Raw genomic sequence first — 21,745 nt, 5'->3', positions numbered from 1 at the left:
CTTCTTTCTGCCATCCAGGGCTGCCCAGACCTCCGCCGGCTCTTACGGATCACGGATTCGATACTCGGAGAGATAGAGGCCTTTGTGGCTGAGAATGATGTTCAGCAGTGCCCGCCTCGTCTTCCTTTGAGCAGACAAGCCGAAACAATTTGACATTCCGCGACACCCCTTTTTTTAACGTATCCGACAATCTAAGAGACTGGAGCGGAATTTTCCGGCAGTTGGGATTCACTCTTCCTGCCGCCAGCGGGTTTCCCGGCAGCGTGGGAATGGTTTTGATGGGAAGTCCCATTGCCGAGTCGTGGGATAAGGGAATCCCGCTGCCAGCGAAAGGTGCACCACCAAGAAACATGGGGGGGTGGGGGGAAGAATTGGAGAATCCAGCCCCATAATTTTCTGCTTTTCATTATTCGACCAATTTTGTGTCCACGTTGCTACTGTCCCTTTTATTCCTTGAGCTATAACTCACAAGTCTGTTGTGTGGCACGGTATCCGAATGCCTTCTGAAAGTCCATGTACACCACATCAACAGCATTACCCTCATCGACCCTCTCTGTGACCTCCTCCAAAAATGCCAGAAAGTTTGTTACACACAAACTCCCCAGCACAGGCACAATGGGACTGAATGGCCTCCTTCTGTCCTCTAGGGTTCCATAACAAATGATATACCTCGGGTCCGTTGGAGGTTAGTTGCCGCAGGGTGTTTCCATAGGGCGGCGGTAAAAATCAAGCCCTTTTAGTGCCACATCTCAGCCCTACCCCCTCTCAGACATCCAGCCGACTTACGGCTCAATACTGCACCCCGTGCCCGCTCTATCCACCGGGTCGAAGTCGCCTCTTCCGGGCCTCTTAGTGGGTTCACTGGTGGGCAGGGGGGTGGGGGGGGGAGGTGTTGTTAGCGGCACCCAACTGACCTCACTTCCCTTACGGTCAGAAGTCGGGGATCACCACCACCCTTCCCCCCCATCCCTCCCACCCAGTGCCTGATGTGTTAGGCAGGTTGGTTCGATGTGGACTGCACTCGATGCAGGGAAGTTAGAAACAGACGTCTAACACAGGAGAAGATCCAACACTGTTTTATTCAACTAGGTGAACTGCTGTACATATTCAGCTGTGGGTCGACACTACACTGATCTGACTAGTGACCTTGTAGTAGCCTGACCAAACTTACTAGCTACCGCATGGTGTTTACACTTGCTCGCTCGTGGACTCTGACTGTCTCAGTCGCTGGGTCCCGAGAGAGCGGGAAACCTAGTGCCCTCTTGCTTTATAGTGGTAGTGTCCTGTCGGGTGATTGGCTGTGCTGTGTTGTATGCTTACTGGTCATCCTATGTGTCAATCACTGCATCTCATTATATACGAGTGGATATTATGACAGTGCCCAAATGGGTGGCATTGGGTGAAGTCAAGCGGTTCATGAAGATTCGGCTTCATCGTCATTCTCACACAGCACTATGTTTAACAAATTGTAATTTCAAATTTAAAATTTTTTTTAATTTGAAAATGTAAAAATTAAAATTTTTTATTTGATTTGTCTTTCAATTTTTTTTAAACTGTTAAAATGTTTAATGTTATTTTTTGTTTTATAAGTCTTTGATTTTAAAAATGTTTATTTTTAAAATGTTTTTTTCCTATTTTTAAATGATTTAAATGTTTCTGATAATCTAAAAAACATCAATGCCTATTGTTATTGTTTGTTTATTGCCCCTCCCGTCGCTCTAACTCCCTCCTCGCCCTGCCCCTCCACTCTGTATAACCCCCTCCTTGCCTGCCCCTCCTTTCTCTCTAACCCCCTCCTCACCCAACCCTCTCTTTAACCTCCTCCTTGCCCTGCCCCCGACATCTCTCAGCCCTGAAAATACCAACACCAAAGTCAAACGGCGAGCGAGAAAATAGTTATGGAAGCTAGTTAAGGGTCAAGGTTCAAATGGCACTGACCAGACCTGACCCGGTCAGGGGTCCGAATCCTCTCCCGTGATTGGTCAGTTGCCTCCGGCTGCATCGGCGCCCCGTGTGCGCGGAACGTGGCAGCCGTCCTCTCGGTCCGCTGCAAGAGAACGTCACCATGAGAGGGCGCAGGGCCCCGAGGAAACGCGCGGCGGGCAGGTTTGAGTCCGGGGTCAAAGGAGCATTGCGGCCCTCCATATCTGCAGCGGCCCAGACCCCATCCTGCAGAGCGTGATGGGATCAGGGGGAGTGGAGAGCGCGAGCAGGCATGGCGCCAATGACAAGGTCGGCTGACTATACATTGGCGGGGGGAGGTGGTGGTGGGTGGGGGGGGGGGGGGGCGGTTGCAGAGATCATCATTGGATCCAGTGGCCAGTTGGACGGGCCTGGGTGGGTTTGGTGGTGAGGGGCTTCGCTAGGGAAGTGAGGTCATTGGGGCTTCATCTCTCCCCTCACCCTCCCACCCCAGTTCCAACTCCCCTCACCCTCCCCCCTGAACGATCGCTGGGGTACCTTCTGTTTCTGAGCCAACACAGATCCCATTGGGTGAGGGGCAGGCAGGGGGTTGAGGGTGGGTGAGAGTGGCAGAGACACTGGGAGATCAGGGATGGAGGGAGAAAAGGTAGAGGTGAGAGGGAGAGGAAAGTGGGGGGGAAGAGAGAGAGAGAGACAATGACGGACGGGGCATCAAAGGAGATAAACACAGCGATTGGACAGAGAAAGAGTGGGAGGCTGAGGGGTTGGAGATGGAGGGAGAGAACCAGAGGAGGCAGGGGGGGACACTGAAGGGAGAGAGAGAAAACTGAGGAGTTGGGGAGAGAGAGAACAACCAAGATGGTGGGAGAGAGAAGGAGAGAGAGGGATTGAGGGATGGGAGTGAGACAGACTAGGGTATCTGAGATGGAGGGAAGCGAGGGAGAGAATTGGAGAGAGTAAGAGATAAACTAGGGGATTGGAGATAGAGACTTTGAGGTAAGAGAGATGGAGGGAGAGAGAGAAAGAAAGAGAGAGGTCGGCACGATAGCACGGTGGTTAGCACTGTTGCTTCACAGCATCAGGGACCCGTATTCGATTCCCCGCTGGGTCACTGTCTGTGCGGAGTCTGCACGTTCTCCCCGTGTCTGCGTGGGTTTCCTCCGGGTGCTCCGGTTTCCTCCCACAATTCCCGAAAGACGAGCTTGTTAGGTAATTTGGACATTCTGAATTCCCGCTCTGTGCACCTGAACAGGCGCCGGAATGTGGTGACTAGGGGCTTTTCACAGTAACTTCATTGTAGTGTTAATGTAAGCCTACTTGTGACAAGATTATTACAAAGGGATCACAGGGAGGGAGAGACACTGAGGATGGAGGGAGAGAGAGAGAGAGAGAGAGAGAGAGAGAGAGGATGGAGGGAGAGAGAGAGAGAGAGAGAGGATGGAGAGAGAGAGAGAGAGAAGCAGAAAATGGTGAAGGTCACAGGCCCTCGGATGATTGGTGGGAGCTGTTGATTAGTTGTCATTGGCGTTTGAGGTAACCCTCCCTCTTTAACCAGTGGGATTTTGACACCTCCCCTGGAGCCATTGGATTTGGGTCTGCATCACTCAATTCGTGGGGGGGTGGGGGATGGGGAGGTCCAGGTTAGGGGTCGGCGGTTGGGAGGCTGGGGGGGGGGGGCGTGCTAATGGAGGAGGAAGAACTAGGGGTCCTCTGGGATGGGGTTAGCCAGTGGGGCGACAGGTTTGGGATGGCATTCGGGCACAATACCGAGGATTTCCTGGGCGCCAGCCGTGACCCGACACCCAAATACTCATGGGGTTGAGGTCAACAGGGTGGGTTTGGCGGGGGAGGGGGGGGGGGGGAAGGGGGCTGTAGGGTTGGGGGAAGAGGGTGATAGATGAAAAGGCGGACTCACTCCCAGAACTCCACGATGGGTGACTGCATCCCAGCCGGGAGGTGACAGTTGGCGGCTGTCCCGTTGCTGCAGTTTGAAGATCCGATGCGCTCGCTGCAGGCGGGGCTGTTCCAGGTGTTGTTGCAGGTCCCCCAGGGCAAGGTGGCAGCGAATGAATGGCACAGGTAGTAGGCACCCCAGGTGAGCACCATGATGTAGTAGGTATTGCAGAAGAAGACGATCACCATCGATGCGTAGCCAAGGCCTGTGACAGAGAGAGATGATAAAGAGTAGGCCTCAATCGGCCCGATCACGGGGCTCGTAACCCTGATGACTGTCCGTGGGCAGAGCCACCACCAGGGGGAGTCGATGGTGGGAATGGGAATGGATTTAATCAATTCAAACCGGAATCAACGGCCGGTCTCGTTAACAGTGATCCTAGAAACAACCAGCTGGATGGGAAAAACAGACATGGCCCAAAGGGAGGGGGCGCTGCACTGTGGGAGGGTCAGTGCTGAGGGAGTGCCGCACTGTCGGAGGGTCAGTGCTGAGGGAGCGCCGCACTGTCGGAGGGTCAGTGCTGAGGGGGCGCTGCACTGTGGGAGGGTCAGTGCTGAGGGAGTGCCGCACTGTCGGAGGGTCAGTGCTGAGGGAGCGCCGCACTGTGGGAGGGTCAGTGCTGAGTGAGTGCCGCACTGTCGGAGGGTCAGTGCTGAGGGAGCGCCGCACTGTGGGAGGGTCAGTGCTGAGTGAGCGCCGCACTGTCGGAGGGTCAGTGCTGAGGGAGCGCCGCACTGTCAGAGGGTCAGTGCTGAGGGAGTGCCGCACTGTCGGAGGGTCAGTGCTGAGGGAGCGCCGCACTGTGGGAGGGTCAGTGCTGAGGGAGCTCCGCACTGTCGGAAGGTCAGTGCTGAGGAGGCGCTGCACTGTCGGAGGGTCAGTGCTGAGGGAGCGCCGCACTGTCGGAAGGTCAGTGCTGAGGAGGCGCTGCACTGTCGGAGGGTCAGTGCCGCGAGAGCGCCGCACTCACGGAGGGTCAGTGCTGAGGGAGCGCCGCACTGTCGGAGGGTCAGTGCTGAGGGAGCGCCGCACTGTCGGAGGATCAGTGCTGAGGGAGCGCCGCACTGTCGGAGGGTCAGTGCTGAGGGAGCACCGCACTGTCGGAGGGTCAGTGCTGAGGGAGCGCCGCACTGTCGGAGGGTCAGTACTGAGGGAGAGTCGCACTGTCGGAAGGTCAGTGCTGAGGGAGCGCCGCACTGTCGGAGGGTCAGTGCTGAGGGAGCGCCGCACTGTCGGAGGGTCAGTGCTGAGGGAGCGCCGCACTGTCGGAGGGTCAGTACTGAGGGAGCGCCGCACTGTTGGAGGGTCAGTACTGAGGGAGAGCCGCACTGTTGGAGGGTCAGTGCTGAGGGTGCGCCGCACTGTCGGAGGGTCAGTGCTGAGGGAGCGCCGCACTGTCGGAGGGTCAGTGCTGTTGGAGCGCCGCACTGTCGGAGGGTCAGTGCTGAGGGAGAGAGTGGGAAGCAGCAAACATCTGGGGGGGTGGGATTGGAAAGAGAGAGAGGGAGGGGCAGAAAGATGGGGAGACAGAGGGAGAGAGAGAGAGGGAGAGGGAGGGAGAAGATGTCAGAGAAATAGGGGGGAGAGGGAGGGAAGGGGAGGGAGTGAGAGTTGGGGAGTGAGAGTGGGAAGGACCGATGGTCAGGTGGGAGACAGAGAGAGGGAATGAGTGGGAGGGAGGGAAAGAATGGGAGAGAGAGGGAGGGATATGGGAGAGAGAGGGAGAGAGTAAGAGGGAATGAGAGGGAGAGAGAGGTAGAGAGGTAGGGAGACAGAGGGAGGGAGAGAGTGGGAGTGGAAGAGGGAGAGAGAATGGGAAGAGGCAGAGGTCAGGGGGAGGCAGAATGAGGGAGAGAGAAGAAGTGAGGGGGAGGGAGTGGGGAAGCGAGAGTCAAAGATCGGGAGGGAGACAGAGAGCGGGAGAGAGCAGGAAGGTGAGAGGGAGAGAGACAGGGAGGGAGAGAGAGGGAGACAGGGAGGGAGAGAGAGGGAGACAGGGAGGGAGAGAGTGACAGGGAGGGATCTCTGGATTTGTGTGGGCGGGTAAAAGCCCGTGATTAACAAAAGTGCTGCTGGAGCGGAGCCGAGGTCGGGGGGGGAGTTACTACTGGGCGGCAAATGTAGCCATGATCAGTGAGTGGGTAGTGGGGGACGGGTTGGTGTGGGAGCGGGTGCAGGTGGCATCATGTAGGGGCACAAGTTTAGGAGCACTGGTAACGGCACCTCTGCCATTCTCGCCAGCCCGGTACTCCACAGGCCCGGTGGTGGTGGCGGCTCTGAGGGTATGGGGGCAATGGGGGCGGAAGCATGTGGGAGAGGAGGGTGTGGGCTCCAATAGATGGCAACCACCGATTTGTCCCGGGGAGGCTGGATGGGGGTTTTTCGGAGGTGGCAGAGAGCGGGGATTGAGAGGCTGGGAGATCTGTTTATCGACGGGAGCTTTCCTTGTTTCGGTGATTTGGAGGAGGGGTTCGGATTGCTGGGTGGGAATGGGTTTCGCTATCTGCAGGTGAGGGACTTTGTTCGAAGGCAGGTTCCGCTTCTACCGCCAAAATGTAAGAGGGAAGGTGAGCTGGGTAAGGAGTTAGAGGCGGGTCTGTGGGACGATGCTCTGAGCAGAGTCAACACGTCCTCATCATGTGCCAGGCTCAGCCTGATACAATTCAAGATGGTCCACCGGGCTCACATGACGGTGGCCCGGATGGGCAGGTTTTTTGAAGGGATAGAGGACAGATGTGGGCGGTGTGCGGGAGGGCCCGCAAACCTTGTCCACATGTTTTGGGCGTGTCTGAAGCTTAGGGTATTCTGGCAGGGATTTGCCGATATCATGTGCACGGGGTTAAAGACAAGAGCGCCCCGAGTCCAGAGGTGGCGATCTTAGGCGTGTCGGGAGTCCAGGGGGCGAGAGGCTGACGATTTGGCCTTTGCCTCCTTGGTAGCCCGGAGACGGATCTTATTGGTGCTGTACGTTTAGCTGCTGTTGTATAAAGAGTCAAAAGTTCTGCTTCCTTTTCCACAAACACCTTTCTTTTACTGAAACAGCCTCTGCACAAACCTCTAACATCACATCACCTGACACAAAGGCCACCTGAAGCCCCTTTACATAGCAGTGTCAATTATTGGATACTTAACATAAATGAGACAACTAATTGGAATATCTCTTAACCCATTACTTAACAATTGGCGTGGGGGGGGGGACTCGGAGTCCCCGAAATCGGGGGTTTGGGTTAGCGACATGGCCGGGTTCCTCAGGCTTGAGAAAATCAAGTTCGCCCTGAGAGGGTCAACGTTAGGGTTCGTCTGGAGGTGGCAGCCGTTTGTCAACTTCTTAGGGGAAAACTAAACTGTCAGCAGATTCAATAAGGCGGGGGTTAGGGAACGTTGCGGGGTGGGGGGGGAGGTTAGGGGGAGTTAGTTTAGTTTAGGCGGGAACAACGAGAAGAGATGGAAGGGTTGGGGAATTGTGTGCAGAAGCCATGTTGGCTGGGGCATGTTATGTACTGAATTCTGTTTACATCTGTATTTGTATCTTATGTTGTTATAAAATCATAAATGCCTTAATAAAAGTTTTCATTTAAAAAAAGGGAGGGAGAGAGGGACGGAGAGCGAGGGAGGGGGAGAGAGGGAGAGCAAGGGATGGAGAGGGAGGGAGAGGGGGGAGAGAAAGGGAGGAAGAGGGGGGAGAGAAAGGGAGGGAGAGAAGGAGACAGGGACGGAGAGCGAGGGAGGGAGAGAGAGAGAGAGGGAGAGAGACAGGGAGGGAGAGAGATGGAGAGAAAGAGAGGGAGAGACAGGGAGGGATAGAGGGAGGAAAAGGGAGGGAGAGGGAGGGAGGGAGAGAGAGGGAGAGAGAGAGAGAGAGGGAGAGAGAGAGAGAGGGGGGGGAGAGAGACAGGGAGGGAGAGAGGAAGAAGAGTGGGGGGGAGAGAAAGTGGGGGAGAGATAGGGAGGGAGAGAGGGGCAGAGAAAGGGAGGGAGGGAGAGAGGGGGGGTGAAAGGGAGGGAGAGGGGGAGTGAAAGGGAGGGAGAGGGGGAGTGAAAGGGAGGGAGAGGGGGAGTGAAAGGGAGGGAGAGGGGGGTGAAAGGGAGGGAGGGAGGGAGGGGGGGGTGAAAGGGAGGGAGGGGGGGGGTGAAAGGGAGGGAGGGGGGGGGTGAAAGGGAGGGAGGGGGGGGTGAAAGGGAGGGAGGGAGGGGGGGGTGAAAGGGGGGGGGGGTGAAAGGGAGGGAGGGGGGGGGGTGAAAGGGAGGGAGGGGGGGGGGGTGAAAGGGAGGGAGGGGGGGGGTGAAAGGGAGGGAGGGAGGGGGGGGGGGTGAAAGGGAGGGAGGGGGGGGTGAAAGGGAGGGAGGGGGGGGTGAAAGGGAGGGAGGGGGGGGTGAAAGGGAGGGAGGGGGGGGTGAAAGGGAGGGAGGGGGGGGTGAAAGGGAGGGAGGGGGGGGTGAAAGGGAGGGAGGGGGGGTGAAAGGGAGGGAGGGGGGGGGTGAAAGGGAGGGAGGGGAGGGGTGAAAGGGAGGGGAGGGGGGGGTGAAAGAGAGGGGAGGGGGGGGTGAAAGGGAGGGGGGGGTGAAAGGGAGGGAGGGGGGGGGGTGAAAGGGAGGGAGGGGGGGGGGTGAAAGGGAGGGAGGGGGGGGTGAAAGGGAGGGAGGGGGGGGTGGGAGGGAGGGGGGGGGTGAAAGGGAGGGAGGGGGGGTGAAAGGGAGGGAGGGGGGTGAAAGGGAGGGAGGGGGGGTGAAAGGGAGGGAGGGGGGGTGAAAGGGAGGGAGGGGGGGTGAAAGGGAGGGAGTGGGGGTGAAAGGGAGGGGGGGTGAAAGGGAGGGAGGGGGGGGGGGTGAAAGGGGGGGAGGAGGGGTGAAAGGGAGGGAGGGAGGGGGGGGTGAAAGGGAGGGGGGGGTGAAAGGGAGGGGGGGGTGAAAGGGAGGGAGGGAGGGAGGGAGGGGGAGGGGGGGAGGGAGGGAGGGGGGGTGAAAGGGAGGGAGGGAGGGGGGGGGTGAAAGGGAGGGAGGGAGGGAGGGAGGGGGGGGAGGGAGGGAGGGAGGGGCGGGTGAAAGGGAGGGGGGGGGTGAAAGGGAGGGAGGGAGGGAGGGGGGGGTGAAAGGGAGGGAGGGGGGGTGAAAGGGAGGGAGGGGGGGTGAAAGGGAGGGAGGGAGGGGGGTGAAAAGGAGGGAGGGGGATGAAAGGGAGGGAGGGAGGGGGGTGAAAGGGAGGGAGGGGGGGTGAAAGGGAGGGGGGGGTGAAAGGGAGGGAGGGGGGGGTGAAAGGGAGGGAAGGGGGGGTGAGAGGGAGGGCGGGTGAAAGGGAGGGAGGGGGGGTGAAAGGGAGGGAGGGGGGGTGAAAGGGAGGGAGGGGGGTGAAAGGGAGGGAGGGGGGGTGAAAGGGAGGGAGGGGGGGGTGAAAGGGAGGGAGGGGGGGTGAAAGGGAGGGAGGAGGGTTAAAGGGAGGGAGGGGGGGTGAAAGGGAGGGAGGGGGGGGTGAAAGGGAGGGAGGGGGGGGTGAAAGGGAGGGAGGGGGGGGTGAAAGGGAGGGAGGGGGGGGGTGAAAGGGAGGGAGGGAGGGGGGGTGAAAGGGAGGGAGGGAGGGGGGGTGAAAGGGAGGGAGGGGGGGGTGAAAGGGAGGGAGGGGGGGTGAAAGGGAGGGAGGGGGGGTGAAAGGGAGGGAGGGGGGGGGTGAAAGGGAGGGAGGGGGGGGTGAAAGGGAGGGAGGGGGGGGTGAAAGGGAGGGAGGGGGGGGGTGAAAGGGCGGGAGGGGGGGGTGAAAGGGAGGGGGGGTGAAGGGGAGGGAGGGGGGGTGAAAGGGAGGGGGGGGTGAAAGGGAGGGAGGGAGGGAGGGGGGGGGGTGAAAGGGAGGGGGGGGGTGAAAGGGAGGGGGGGGTGAAAGGGATGGGGGGTGAAAGGGAGGGGGGGGTGAGAGGGAGGGAGGGGGGGGGTGAAGGGAGGGAGGGGGTGAAAGGGAGGGGGGGTGAAAGGGAGGGAGGGAGGGGGGGTGAAAGGGAGGGAGGGAGGGGGGGTGAAAGGGAGGGAGGGAGGGGGGGTGAAAGGGAGGGAGGGGGGGGTGAAAGGGAGGGAGGGGGGGTGAAAGGGAGGGAGGGGGGGTGAAAGGGAGGGAGGGGGGGTGAAAGGGAGGGAGGCTGGGGTGAAAGGGAGGGAGGGGGGGGTGAAAAGGAGGGAGGGGGGGTGAAAAGGAGGGAGGGGGGGTGAAAGGGAGGGAGGGAGGGTGAAAGGGAGGGAGGGGGGGGTGAAAGGGAGGGAGGGGGGGTGAAAGGGAGGGAGGGGGGGTGAAGGGAGGGAGGGGGGGTGAAAGGGAGGGAGGGGGGGTGAAAGGGAGGGAGGGGGGGGTGAAAGGGAGGGAGGGGGGGGTGAAAGGGAGGGGGGGGGTGTGAAAGGGAGGGAGGGGGGGGTGAAAGGGCGGGGGGGGGTGAAAGGGAGGGAGGGGGGGTGAAAGGGAGGGGGGGGTGAAAGGGAAGGAGGGGGGGTGAAAGGGAGGGGGGGGTGAAAGGGAGGGAGGGAGGGAGGGGGGGGTGAAAGGGAGGGGGGGTGAAAGGGAGGGGGGGGTGAAAGGGAGGGGGGGTGAAAGGGAGGGGGGGGGTGAAAGGGAGGGGGGGTGAAAGGGAGGGAGGGAGGGGGGGGGTGAAAGGGAGGGAGGGGGTGAAAGGGAGGGGGGGGTGAAAGGGAGGGAGGGAGGGGGGGTGAAAGGGAGGGAGAGGGGGAGTGAAAGGGAGGGAGAGGGGGAGTGAAAGGGAGGGAGAGGGGGAGTGAAAGGGAGGGAGAGGGGGGTGAAAGGGAGGGAGGGAGGGAGGGGGGGTGAAAGGGAGGGAGAGGGGGAGTGAAAGGGAGGGAGAGGGGGAGTGAAAGGGAGGGAGAGGGGGAGTGAAAGGGAGGGAGAGGGGGGTGAAAGGGAGGGAGGGAGGGAGGGGGGGGTGAAAGGGAGGGAGGGGGGGGGGTGAAAGGGAGGGAGGGGGGGGGTGAAAGGGAGGGAGGGGGGGGGTGAAAGGGAGGGAGGGGGGGGGTGAAAGGGAGGGAGGGAGGGGGGGGGTGAAAGGGAGGGAGGGGGGGGGTGAAAGGGAGGGAGGGGGGGGGGGTGAAAGGGAGGGAGGGGGGGGTGAAAGGGAGGGAGGGGGGGGGGTGAAAGGGAGGGAGGGGGGGGGGTGTGAAAGGGAGGGAGGGAGGGGGGGGGGGGTGTGAAGGGAGGGAGGGGGGGTGTGAAAGGGAGGGAGGGGGGGGGTGAAAGGGAGGGAGGGGGGGGTGAAAGGGAGGGAGGGGGGGGTGAAAGGGAGGGAGGGGGGGGTGAAAGGGAGGGAGGGGGGGGGGTGAAAGGGAGGGAGGGGGGGGTGAAAGGGAGGGAGGGGGGGGGGGTGAAAGGGAGGGAGGGGGGGTGAAAGGGAGGGAGGGGGGGGTGTGAAAGGGAGGGGAGGGGGGGGGTGAAAGGGAGGGGGGGGGGGTGAAAGGGAGGGAGGGGGGGTGTGAAAGGGAGGGAGGGGGGGGGGTGAAAGGGAGGGAGGGGGGGGTGGGAGGGAGGGGGGGGGGGTGAAAGGGAGGGAGGGGGGGTGAAAGGGAGGGAGGGGGGGTGAAAGGGAGGGAGGGGGGTGAAAGGGAGGGAGGGGGGGTGAAAGGGAGGGAGGGGGGTGTGAAAGGGAGGGAGGGGGGGTGAAAGGGAGGGAGGGGGGGTGAAAGGGAGGGGGGGTGAAAGGGAGGGAGGGGGGGGGGTGAAGGGGGGGGAGGGGGGTGAAAGGGAGGGAGGGAGGGGGGGGTGAAAGGGAGGGGGGGGTGAAAGGGAGGGGGGGGTGAAAGGGAGGGAGGGAGGGAGGGAGGGGGAGGGGGGGGAGGGAGGGAGGGGGGGGTGAAAGGGAGGGAGGGAGGGGGGGGTGAAAGGGAGGGAGGGAGGGAGGGAGGGGGGGGAGGGAGGGAGGGAGGGGCGGGTGAAAGGGAGGGGGGGGGGGTGAAAGGGAGGGAGGGAGGGAGGGGGGGTGAAAGGGAGGGAGGGGGGGTGAAAGGGAGGGAGGGGGGGTGAAAGGGAGGGAGGGAGGGGGGGTGAAAAGGAGGGAGGGGGATGAAAGGGAGGGAGGGAGGGGGGTGAAAGGGAGGGAGGGGGGGGTGAAAGGGAGGGGGGGGGTGAAAGGGAGGGAGGGGGGGGGTGAAAGGGAGGGAAGGGGGGGTGAGAGGGAGGGCGGGTGAAAGGGAGGGAGGGGGGGTGAAAGGGAGGGAGGGGGGGTGAAAGGGAGGGAGGGGGGTGAAAGGGAGGGAGGGGGGGTGAAAGGGAGGGAGGGGGGGGTGAAAGGGAGGGAGGGGGGGTGAAAGGGAGGGAGGAGGGTTAAAGGGAGGGAGGGGGGGTGAAAGGGAGGGAGGGGGGGGTGAAAGGGAGGGAGGGGGGGGTGAAAGGGAGGGAGGGGGGGGTGAAAGGGAGGGAGGGAGGGGGGGTGAAAGGGAGGGAGGGAGGGGGGGTGAAAGGGAGGGAGGGGGGGGTGAAAGGGAGGGAGGGGGGGTGAAAGGGAGGGAGGGGGGGTGAAAGGGAGGGAGGGGGGGGGTGAAAGGGAGGGAGGGGGGGGTGAAAGGGAGGGAGGGGGGGGTGAAAGGGAGGGAGGGGGGGGTGAAAGGGCGGGAGGGGGGGGTGAAAGGGAGGGGGGGTGAAAGGGAGGGAGGGGGGGTGAAAGGGAGGGGGGGGTGAAAGGGAGGGAGGGAGGGAGGGGGGGGGTGAAAGGGAGGGGGGGGTGAAAGGGAGGGGGGGGTGAAAGGGAGGGGGGGTGAAAGGGAGGGGGGGGTGAGAGGGAGGGAGGGGGGGGGTGAAAGGGAGGGAGGGGGTGAAAGGGAGGGGGGGTGAAAGGGAGGGAGGGAGGGGGGGTGAAAGGGAGGGAGGGAGGGGGGGTGAAAGGGAGGGAGGGAGGGGGGGTGAAAGGGAGGGAGGGGGGGGTGAAAGGGAGGGAGGGGGGGTGAAAGGGAGGGAGGGGGGGTGAAAGGGAGGGAGGGGGGGTGAAAGGGAGGGGGGGGGTGAAAGGGAGGGGGGGGGTGAAAAGGAGGGAGGGGGGGTGAAAAGGAGGGAGGGGGGGGTGAAAGGGAGGGAGGGGGGGTGAAAGGGAGGGAGGGAGGGTGAAAGGGAGGGAGGGGGGGTGAAAGGGAGGGAGGGGGGGTGAAAGGGAGGGAGGGGGGGTGAAAGGGAGGGAGGGGGGGGTGAAAGGGAGGGAGGGGGGGTGAAAGGGAGGGAGGGGGGGGGTGAAAGGGAGGGAGGGGGGGTGAAAGGGAGGGGGGGGGGGTGAAAGGGAGGGAGGGGGGGTGAAAGGGCGGGGGGGGTGAAAGGGAGGGAGGGGGGGGTGAAAGGGAGGGGGGGGTGAAAGGGAAGGAGGGGGGGGTGAAAGGGAGGGGGGGGTGAAAGGGAGGGAGGGAGGGAGGGGGGGGTGAAAGGGAGGGGGGGTGAAAGGAGGGGGGGGTGAAAGGGAGGGGGGGGTGAAAGGAGGGGGGGGTGAAAGGGAGGGGGGGTGAAAGGGAGGGAGGGAGGGGGGGGTGAAAGGGAGGGAGGGGGGTGAAAGGGAGGGGGGGGGTGAAAGGGAGGGAGGGAGGGGGGGTGAAAGGGAGGGAGGGGGGGTGAAAGGGAGAGAGGGGGGGGTGAAAGGGAGGGAGGGGGGGTGAAAGGGAGGGAGGGGGGGGTGAAAGGGAGGGGGGGGTGAAAGGGAGGGAGGGGGGGGTGAAAAGGAGGGAGGGGGGGTGAAAAGGAGGGAGGGGGGGGTGAAAGGGAGGGAGGGGGGGTGAAAGGGAGGGAGGGGGGGTGAAAGGGAGGGGGGGGGGTTGAAAGGGAGGGAGGGAGGGAGGGGGGGTGAAAGGGAGGGAGGGGGGGTGAAAGGGAGGGAGGGGGGGTGAAAGGGAGGGGGGGGTGAAAGGGAGGGAGGGGGGGTGAAAGGGAGGGAGGGAGGGGGGGTGAAAGGGAGGGAGGGAGGGGGGGTGAAAGGGAGGGAGGGAGGGAGGGAGGGAGGGGGGGTGAGAGGGAGGGAGGGAGGGGGGGATGAAAGGGAGGGAGGGGGGGATGAAAGGGAGGGGAGGGAGGGAGGGAGGGGGGGGTGAAAGGGAGGGAGGGGGGGTGAAAGGGAGGGAGGGGGGGGTGAAAGGGAGGGAGGGGGGGGTGAAAGGGAGGGAGGGAGGGGGGGTGAAAGGGAGGGAGGGGGGGGTGAAAGGGAGGGAGGGGGGGTGAAAGGGAGGGAGGGGGGGTGAAAGGGAGGGAGGGGGGCGTGAAAGGGAGGGAGGGGGGGGTGAAAGGGAGGGAGGGGGGGTGAAAGGGAGGGAGGGGGGGGTGAAAGGGGGGAGGGGGGGGTGAAAGGGAGGGAGGGGGGGGTGAAAGGGAGGGAGGGGGGGTGAAAGGGAGGGAGGGGGGGTGAAAGGGAGGGAGGGGGGGTGAAAGGGAGGGAGGGGGGGGTGAAAGGGAGGGAGGGGGGGGTGAAAGGGAGGGAGGTGGGGGGGGTGAAAGGGAGGGAGGGGGGGGTGAAAGGGAGGGAGGGGGGGTGAAAGGGAGGGAGGGGGGGTGAAAGGGAGGGAGGGAGGGAGGGGGGGTGAAAGGGAGGGAGGGGGGGTGAAAGGGAGGGAGGGGGGGTGAAAGGGAGGGAGGGAGGGTGAAAGGGAGGGAGGGGGGGGTGAAAGGGAGGGAGGGGGGGTGAAAGGGAGGGAGGGGGGGTGAAAGGGAGGGAGGGGGGGGTGAAAGGGAGGGAGGGGGGGGTGAAAGGGAGGGAGGGGGGGGTGAAAGGGGGGGTGAAAGGGAGGGAGGGGGGTGAAAGGGAGGGGGGGGTGAAAGGGAGGGAGGGGGGGGTGAAAGGGAGGGAGGGGGGGGTGAAAGGGAGGGAAGGGAGGGGGGGGTGAAAGGGAGCGAGGTGGGGGTGAAAGAGAGGGAGGGGGGGTGAAAGGGAGGGAGGGGGGGTGAAAGGGAGGGAGGGGGGGTGAAAGGGAGGGAGGGGGGTTGAAAGGGAGGGAGGGGGGTTGAAAGGGAGGGAGGGGGGGTGAAAGGGAGGGAGGGGGGGTGAAAGGGAGGGGGGCGAAAGGGAGGGAGAGGGGGGTGAAAGGGAGGGAGGGGGGGTGAAAGGGAGGGAGGGGGGTTGAAAGGGAGGGAGGGGGGGTGAAAGGGAGGGAGAGGGGGGGTGAAAGGGAGGGAGAGGGGGGTGAAAGGGAGGGAGAGAGGGGGATGTGAAAGGGAGGGAGAGAGGGGGGGTCAAAGGGAGGGAGAGAGGGGGGTGAAAGGGAGGGAGAGGGGGGTGAAAGGGAGGGAGAGGGGGGTGAAAGGGAGGGAGAGGGGGGTGAAAGGGAGGGAGAGGGGGGTTGAAAGGGAGGGAGGGGGGGGTTGAAAGAGAGGGAGGGGGGGTGAAAGGGAGGGAGGGGGGGGTGAAGGTAGGAAAGGGGGGTGACAAGGGAGGGAGGGGTGGGTTGAAAGGGGAGGGAGAAAGGGAGGGAGGGGGGGTTGAAAGGGAGGAAGGGGGGGTTGAAAGGGAGGGAGGGGGGTTGAAAGGGAGGGAGGGGGGGTGAAAGGGAGGGAGGGGGGTTTAAAGGGAGGGAGGGGGGGTGAAAGGGAGGGAGGGGAGGGGGGGGTGAAAGGGAGGGAGGGGGGGTTAAAGGGAGGGAGGGGGGGTTAAAGGGAGGGAGGGGGGGTGAAAGGGAGGGAGGGGAGGGGGGGGTGAAAGGGAGGGAGGGGGGGGGTGAAAGGGAGGGAGAGGGGGGGTGAAAGGGAGGGAGAGGGGCGGTGAAAGGGAGGGAGAGGGGGGGTGAAAGGGAGGGAGAGGGGGGTGAAAGGGAGGGGGGGGTGAAAGGGAGGGGGGGTGAAAGGGAGAGGGGGGGTGAAAGGGAGGGAGAGAGGGGGATGTGAAAGGAAGGGAGAGAGGGGGGTCAAAGGGAGGGGGGGGGGTGAAAGAGAGGGAGGGGGGGTGAAAGGGAGGGAGAGGGGGGTGAAAGGGAGGGAGGGGGGGTTGAAAGGGAGGGAGGGTGGGTTGAAAGGGAGGGAGGGGCGTTGAAAGGGAGGGAGGGGGGGTTGAAAGGGAGGGAGGGGGGGTTGAAAGGGAGGGAGGGGGGGTTGAAAGGGAGGGAGGGGGGGTTGAAAGGGAGGGAGGGGTGGTTGAAAGCGAGGGAGGGGGTGGTTGAAAGGGAGGGGGAGTTGAAAGGGAGGGAGAGCTTGAAAGGGAGGGAGAGAGGGGGGGTCAAAGGGAGAGGGGGGGTCAAAGGGAGGGGGAGTGAAAGGGAGGGAGGGGGGGTGAAAGGGAGGGAGGGGGGGGTGAAAGGGAGGGTGGGGGGGGGGGGTGAAAGGGAGGGAGGTGGGGGTGAAAGAGAGGGAGGGGGGGTGAAAGGGAGGGAGGGGGGGTGAAAGGGAGGGAGGGGGGGTGAAAGGGAGGGAGGGGGGTTGAAAGGGAGGGAGGGGGGTTGAAAGGGAGGGAGGGGGGGTGAAAGGGAGGGAGGGGGGGTGAAAGGGAGGGGGGCGAAAGGGAGGGAGAGGGGGGTGAAAGGGAGGGAGGGGGGGTGAAAGGGAGGGAGGGGGGTTGAAAGGGAGGGAGGGGGGGTGAAAGGGAGGGAGAGGGGGGGGTGAAAGGGAGGGAGAGGGGGGTGAAAGGGAGGGAGAGAGGGGGATGTGAAAGGGAGGGAGAGAGGGGGGGTCAAAGGGAGGGAGAGAGGGGGGTGAAAGGGAGGGAGAGGGGGGTGAAAGGGAGGGAGAGGGGGGTGAAAGGGAGGGAGAGGGGGGTGAAAGGGAGGGAGAGGGGGGTTGAAAGGGAGGGAGGGGGGGGTTGAAAGAGAGGGAGGGGGGGTGAAAGGGAGGGAGGGGGGGGGGTGAAAGGGAGGGAGGGGGGGTTGAAAGGGAGGGAGGGGGGGTTGAAAGGGAGGGAGGGAGGGGGGGTTGAAAGGGAGGGAGGGGGGGTTGAAAGGGAGGAAGGGGGGGTTGAAAGGGAGGGAGGGGGGGTTGAAAGGGAGGGAGGGGGGGGTGAAAGGGAGGGAGGGGGGTTGAAAGGGAGGGAGGGGGGTTTAAAGGGAGGGAGGGGGGTTAAAGGGAGGGAGGGGGGGTTAAAGGGAGGGAGGGGGGGTGAAAGGGAGGGAGGGGAGGGGGGGGGTGAAAGGGAGGGAGGGGGGGGTGAAAGGGAGGGAGAGGGGGGGTGAAAGGGAGGGAGAGGGGCGGTGAAAGGGAGGGAGAGGGGGGGGTGAAAGGGAGGGAGAGGGGGGTGAAAGGGAGGGGGGGGTGAAAGGGAGGGGGGGGTGAAAGGGAGAGGGGGGGTGAAAGGGAGGGAGAGAGGGGGATGTGAAAGGAAGGGAGAGAGGGGGGTCAAAGGGAGGGGGGGGGGTGAAAGAGAGGGAGGGGGGGGTGAAAGGGAGGGAGAGGGGGGTGAAAGGGAGGGAGGGGGGGTTGAAAGGGAGGGAGGGTGGGTTGAAAGGGAGGGAGGGGCGTTGAAGGGAGGGAGGGGGGGTTGAAAGGGAGGGAGGGGGGGGGTTGAAAGGGAGGGAGGGGGGGTTGAAAGGGAGGGAGGGGGGGTTGAAAGGGAGGGAGGGGGGGTTGAAAGGGAGGGGGGGGGGGTTGAAAGCGAGGGAGGGGGTGGTTGAAAGGGAGGGGGAGTTGAAAGGGAGGGAGAGCTTGAAAGGGAGGGAGAGAGGGGGGGTCAAAGGGAGAGGGGGGGTCAAAGGGAGGGGGGGTGAAAGGGAGGGAGAGGGGGGTCAAAGGGAGGGAGGGGGGGGTTGGGAGGGAGGGGGGGTTGAAAGGGAGGGAGAGGTTGAAAGGGAGGGAGAGAGGGGGGGTCAAAGGGAGAGGGGGGTCAAAGGGAGGGGGGTTGAAAGGGAGGGAGAGGGGGGGTGAAAGGGAGGGAGAGGGGGGGTCAAAGGGAGGGAGAGGGGGGGTCAAAGGGAGGAAGAGAGGGGGGTCAAAGGGAGGGAGAGGGGGGTGAAAGTGAGGGAGTGAGGGGGGGTTGAAAGGGAGGGAGAGAGGGGGGGGGTGAAAGGGAGGGAGAGAGGGGGGGTGAAAGGGAGGGAGAGAGGGGGGGTTGAAAGGGAGGGGGGGAGTGAAAGGGAGGGAGGGGGCTGGGGGGGAGAGAGGGGGTGGTGAAAGGGAGGGGGGGAGTGAAAGGGAGGGAGGGGGCTGGGGGGGAGAGAGGGGGTGGTGAAAGGGAGGGAGTGAGGGGGGTGAAAGGGAGGGAGAGGGGGGTGAAAGGGAGGGAGAGAGGGGAGGGAGGGGGGGGTTAAAAGGGGGGGGGAGTGAACGGGAGGGAGGGGGGTTGGGGGGGAGAGAGGGGGGGTGAAAGGGAGGGGGGGAGTGAAAGGGAGGGAGAGAGGGGGGTGAAAGGGAGGGGGGGTGAAAGGGAGGGAGAGGGGGGGGGTTGAAAGGGGGGGGAGTGAAGGGGGGGGGAGTGAAAGGGAGGAAGAGGGGGGAGAGAAAGGGAGGGAGAGAAGGAGACAGGGACGGAGAGCGAGGGAGGGAGAGAGAGAGAGAGGGAGAGAGACAGGGAGGGAGAGAGATGGAGAGAAAGAGGGAGAGACAGGGAGGGATAGAGGGAGGAAAAGGGAGGGAGGGGGAGGGAGGGAGAGAGAGGGAGAGAGAGAGAGAGGGGGAGAGAGAGAGAGAGGGGGGGGAGAGAGACAGGGAGGGAGAGAGGAAGAAGAGTGGGGGGGAGAGAAAGTGGGGGAGAGATAGGGAGGGAGAGAGGGGCAGAGAAAGGGAGGGAGGAGAGAGGGGGGGTGAAAGGGAGGGAGAGGGGGAGTGAAAGGGAGGGAGAGGGGGAGTGAAAGGGAGGGAGAGGGGGAGTGAAAGGGAGGGAGAGGGGGGTGAAAGGGAGGGAGGGAGGGAGGGGGGGGGTGAAAGGGAGGGAGGGGGGGGTGAAAGGGAGGGAGGGGGGGGTGAAAGGGAGGGAGGGGGGGGGGTGAAAGGGAGGGAGGGGGAGGTGAAAGGGAGGGAGGGGGGGTGAAAGGGAGGGAGGGGGGGTGAAAGGGAGGGAGGGGGGGGTGAAAGGGAGGGAGGGGGGGGTGAAAGGGAGGGAGGGGGGGGTGAAAGGGAGGGAGGGGGGGGGTGAAAGGGAGGGAGGGGGGGTGAAAGGGAGGGAGGGGGGGGTGAAAGGGAGGGGGGGGGGTGAAAGGGAGGGAGGGGGGGGTGAAAGGGAGGGAGGGGGGGGTGAAAGGGAGGGAGGGGGGGGTGAAAGGGAGGGAGGGGGGGGGGTGGGAGGGAGGGGGGGGGGTGAAAGGGAGGGAGGGGGGGTGAAAGGGAGGGAGGGGGGGTGAAAGGGAGGGAGGGGGGTGAAAGGGAGGGAGGGGGGGTGAAAGGGAGGGAGGGGGGGTGAAAGGGAGGGGGGGTGAAAGGGAGGGAGGGGGGGGGTGAAAGGGAGGGAGGGGGGGTGAAAGGGAGGGAGGGAGGGGGGGGGTGAAAGGGAGGGGGGGGTGAAAGGGAGGGGGGGGTGAAAGGGAGGGAGGGAGGGAGGGAGGGGGGGGAGGGAGGGAGGGGGGGTGAAAGGGAGGGAGGGAGGGGGGGGGTGAAAGGGAGTGAGGGAGGGAGGGAGGGAGGGAGGGGCGGGTGAAAGGGAGGGGGGGGTGAAAGGGAGGGAGGGAGGGAGGGGGGGGTGAAAGGGAGGGAGGGGGGGGTGAAAGGGAGGGAGGGGGGGTGAAAGGGAGGGAGGGAGGGGGGGTGAAGAGGAGGGAGGGAGGGGGGGGTGAAAAGGAGGGAGGGGGATGAAAGGGAGGGAGGGAGGGGGGGTGAAAGGGAGGGAGGGGGGGGTGAAAGGGAGGGGGGGGTGAAAGGGAGGGAGGGGGGGGTGAAAGGGAGGGAAGGGGGGGGTGAGAGGGAGGGCGGGTGAAAGGGAGGGAGGGGGGGGTGAAAGGGAGGGAGGGGGGGGTGAAAGGGAGGGAGGGGGGTGAAAGGGAGGGAGGGGGGGTGAAAGGGAGGGAGGGGGGGTGAAAGGGAGGGAGGGGGGGTGAAAGGGAGGGAGGGGGGGGTTAAGGAGGGAGGGGGGGTGAAAGGGAGGGAGGGGGGGGTGAAAGGGAGGGAGGGGGGGTGAAAGGGAGGGAGGGGGGGGTGAAAGGGAGGGAGGGAGGGGGGGTGAAAGGGAGGGAGGGGGGGGGTGAAAGGGAGGGAGGGGGGGTGAAAGGGAGGGAGGGGGGGTGAAAGGGAGGGAGGGGGGGGTGAAAGGGAGGGAGGGGGGGGGTGAAAGGGAGGGAGGGGGGGGTGAAAGGGAGGAGGGGGGGGTGAAAGGGCGGGAGGGGGGGGTGAAAGGGAGGGGGGGTGAAAGGGAGGGAGGGGGGTGAAAGGGAGGGGGGGGTGAAAGGGAGGGAGGGAGGGAGGGGGGGGTGAAAGGGAGGGGGGGGTGAAAGGGAGGGGGGGGTGAAAGGGAGGGGGGGTGAAAGGGAGGGGGGGGTGAAAGGGAGGGAGGGAGGGGGGGGTGAAGGGAGGGAGGGGGTGAAAGGGAGGGGGGGGTGAAAGGGAGGGAGGGAGGGGGGGTGAAAGGGAGGGAGGGAGGGGGGGTGAAAGGGAGGGAGGGAGGGGGGTGAAAGGGAGGGAGGGGGGGGTGAAAGGGAGGAGGGGGGAGTGAAAGGGAGGGAGGGGGGTGAAAGGGAGGGAGGGGGGGTGAAAGGGAGGGAGGGGGGTTGAAAGGGAGGGAGGGGGGGGTGAAAGGAGGGAGGGGGGGGTGAAAAGGAGGGAGGGGGGGTGAAAAGGAGGGAGGGGGGGGTGAAAGGGAGGGAGGGGGGGTGAAAGGGAGGGAGGGAGGGTGAAAGGGAGGGAGGGGGGGTGAAAGGGAGGGAGGGGGGGTTGAAAGGGAGGGAGGGGGGGGTGAAAGGGAGGGAGGGGGGGTGAAAGGGAGGGAGGGGGGGGTGAAGGGAGGGAGGGGGGGGTGAAAGGGAGGGAGGGGGGGGTGAAGGGAGGGAGGGGGGGGTGAAAGGGAGGGGGGGGGTGAAAGGGAGGGAGGGGGGGGTGTGAAAGGGCGGGGGGGGGGTGAAAGGGAGGGAGGGGGGGTGAAAGGGAGGGGGGGGTGAAAGGGAAGGAGGGGGGGTGAAAGGGAGGGGGGGTGAAGGGAGGGAGGGAGGGAGGGGGGGGTGAAAGGGAGGGGGGGGTGAAAGGGAGGGGGGGGTGAAAGGGAGGGGGGGTGAAAGGGAGGGGGGGTGAAAGGGAGGGGGGGTGAAAGGGAGGGAGGGAGGGGGGGGGGTGAAAGGGAGGGAGGGGGTGAAAGGGAGGGGGGGGTGAAAGGGAGGGAGGGAGGGGGGGTGAAAGGGAGGGAGGGGGGGGTGAAAGGGAGAGAGGGGGGGTGAAAGGGAGGGAGGGGGGGTGAAAGGGAGGGGAGGGGGGGGGGTGAAAGGGAGGGGGGGGGTGAAAGGGAGGGTGGGGGGGGGTTGAAAGGAGGGAGGGGGGGTGAAAAGGAGGGAGGGGGGGGGTGAAAGGGAGGGAGGGGGGGTGAAAGGGAGGGAGGGGGGGGTGAAAGGGAGGGAGGGGGGGTGAAGGGAGGGAGGGAGGGAGGGGGGGTGGAAGGGAGGGAGGGGGGGGTTGAAAGGGAGGGAGGGGGGGGTGAAAGGGAGGGGGGGGTGAAAGGGAGGGGGGGGGGGGTGAAAGGGAGGGAGGAGGGGGGGGTGAAAGGGAGGGAGGGAGGGGGGGGTGAAAGGGAGGGAGGGAGGGAGGGGGGGGTGAGAGGGAGGGAGGGGAGGGGGGGGGGTGAAAGGGAGGGAGGGGGGGATGAAAGGGAGGGGAGGGAGGGAGGGAGGGGGGGTGAAAGGGAGGGAGGGGGGGGGGTGAAAGGGAGGGAGGGGGGGGTGAAGGGAGGGAGGGGGGGTTGAAAGGGAGGGAGGGGAGGGGGGTGAAAGGGAGGGAGGGGGGGGTGAAAGGGAGGGAGGGGGGGGTGAAAGGGAGGGGAGGGGGGGTGAAAGGGAGGGAGGGGGGGTGATAAGGGAGGGAGGGGGGGCGTGAAGGGAGGG

The 21,745-nt window shown here is 64.6% G+C and overlaps 1 protein-coding gene across 1 annotated transcript in view; it reads right to left on the bottom strand.

The window, feature by feature from the left end:
• Positions 1-21,745, bottom strand: part of LOC140398944 (creatine transporter-like) — a 157,371-nt gene that overhangs the window by 46,835 nt on the left and 88,791 nt on the right. Inside the window, exon 4 of the mRNA XM_072487936.1 lies at positions 3,839-4,135. Within this exon, the coding sequence (XP_072344037.1) occupies positions 3,839-4,135 (297 nt within the window). The remainder of the gene's footprint in view (positions 1-3,838; positions 4,136-21,745) is intronic.

This window comes from Scyliorhinus torazame, chromosome 22, assembly GCF_047496885.1.
Source record: "Scyliorhinus torazame isolate Kashiwa2021f chromosome 22, sScyTor2.1, whole genome shotgun sequence".
NCBI lineage: Eukaryota > Metazoa > Chordata > Chondrichthyes > Carcharhiniformes > Scyliorhinidae > Scyliorhinus > Scyliorhinus torazame.
The sequence above is the reverse complement of the archived record's forward strand: the minus strand, read 5'-3'. Positions and strand labels throughout refer to the sequence as shown.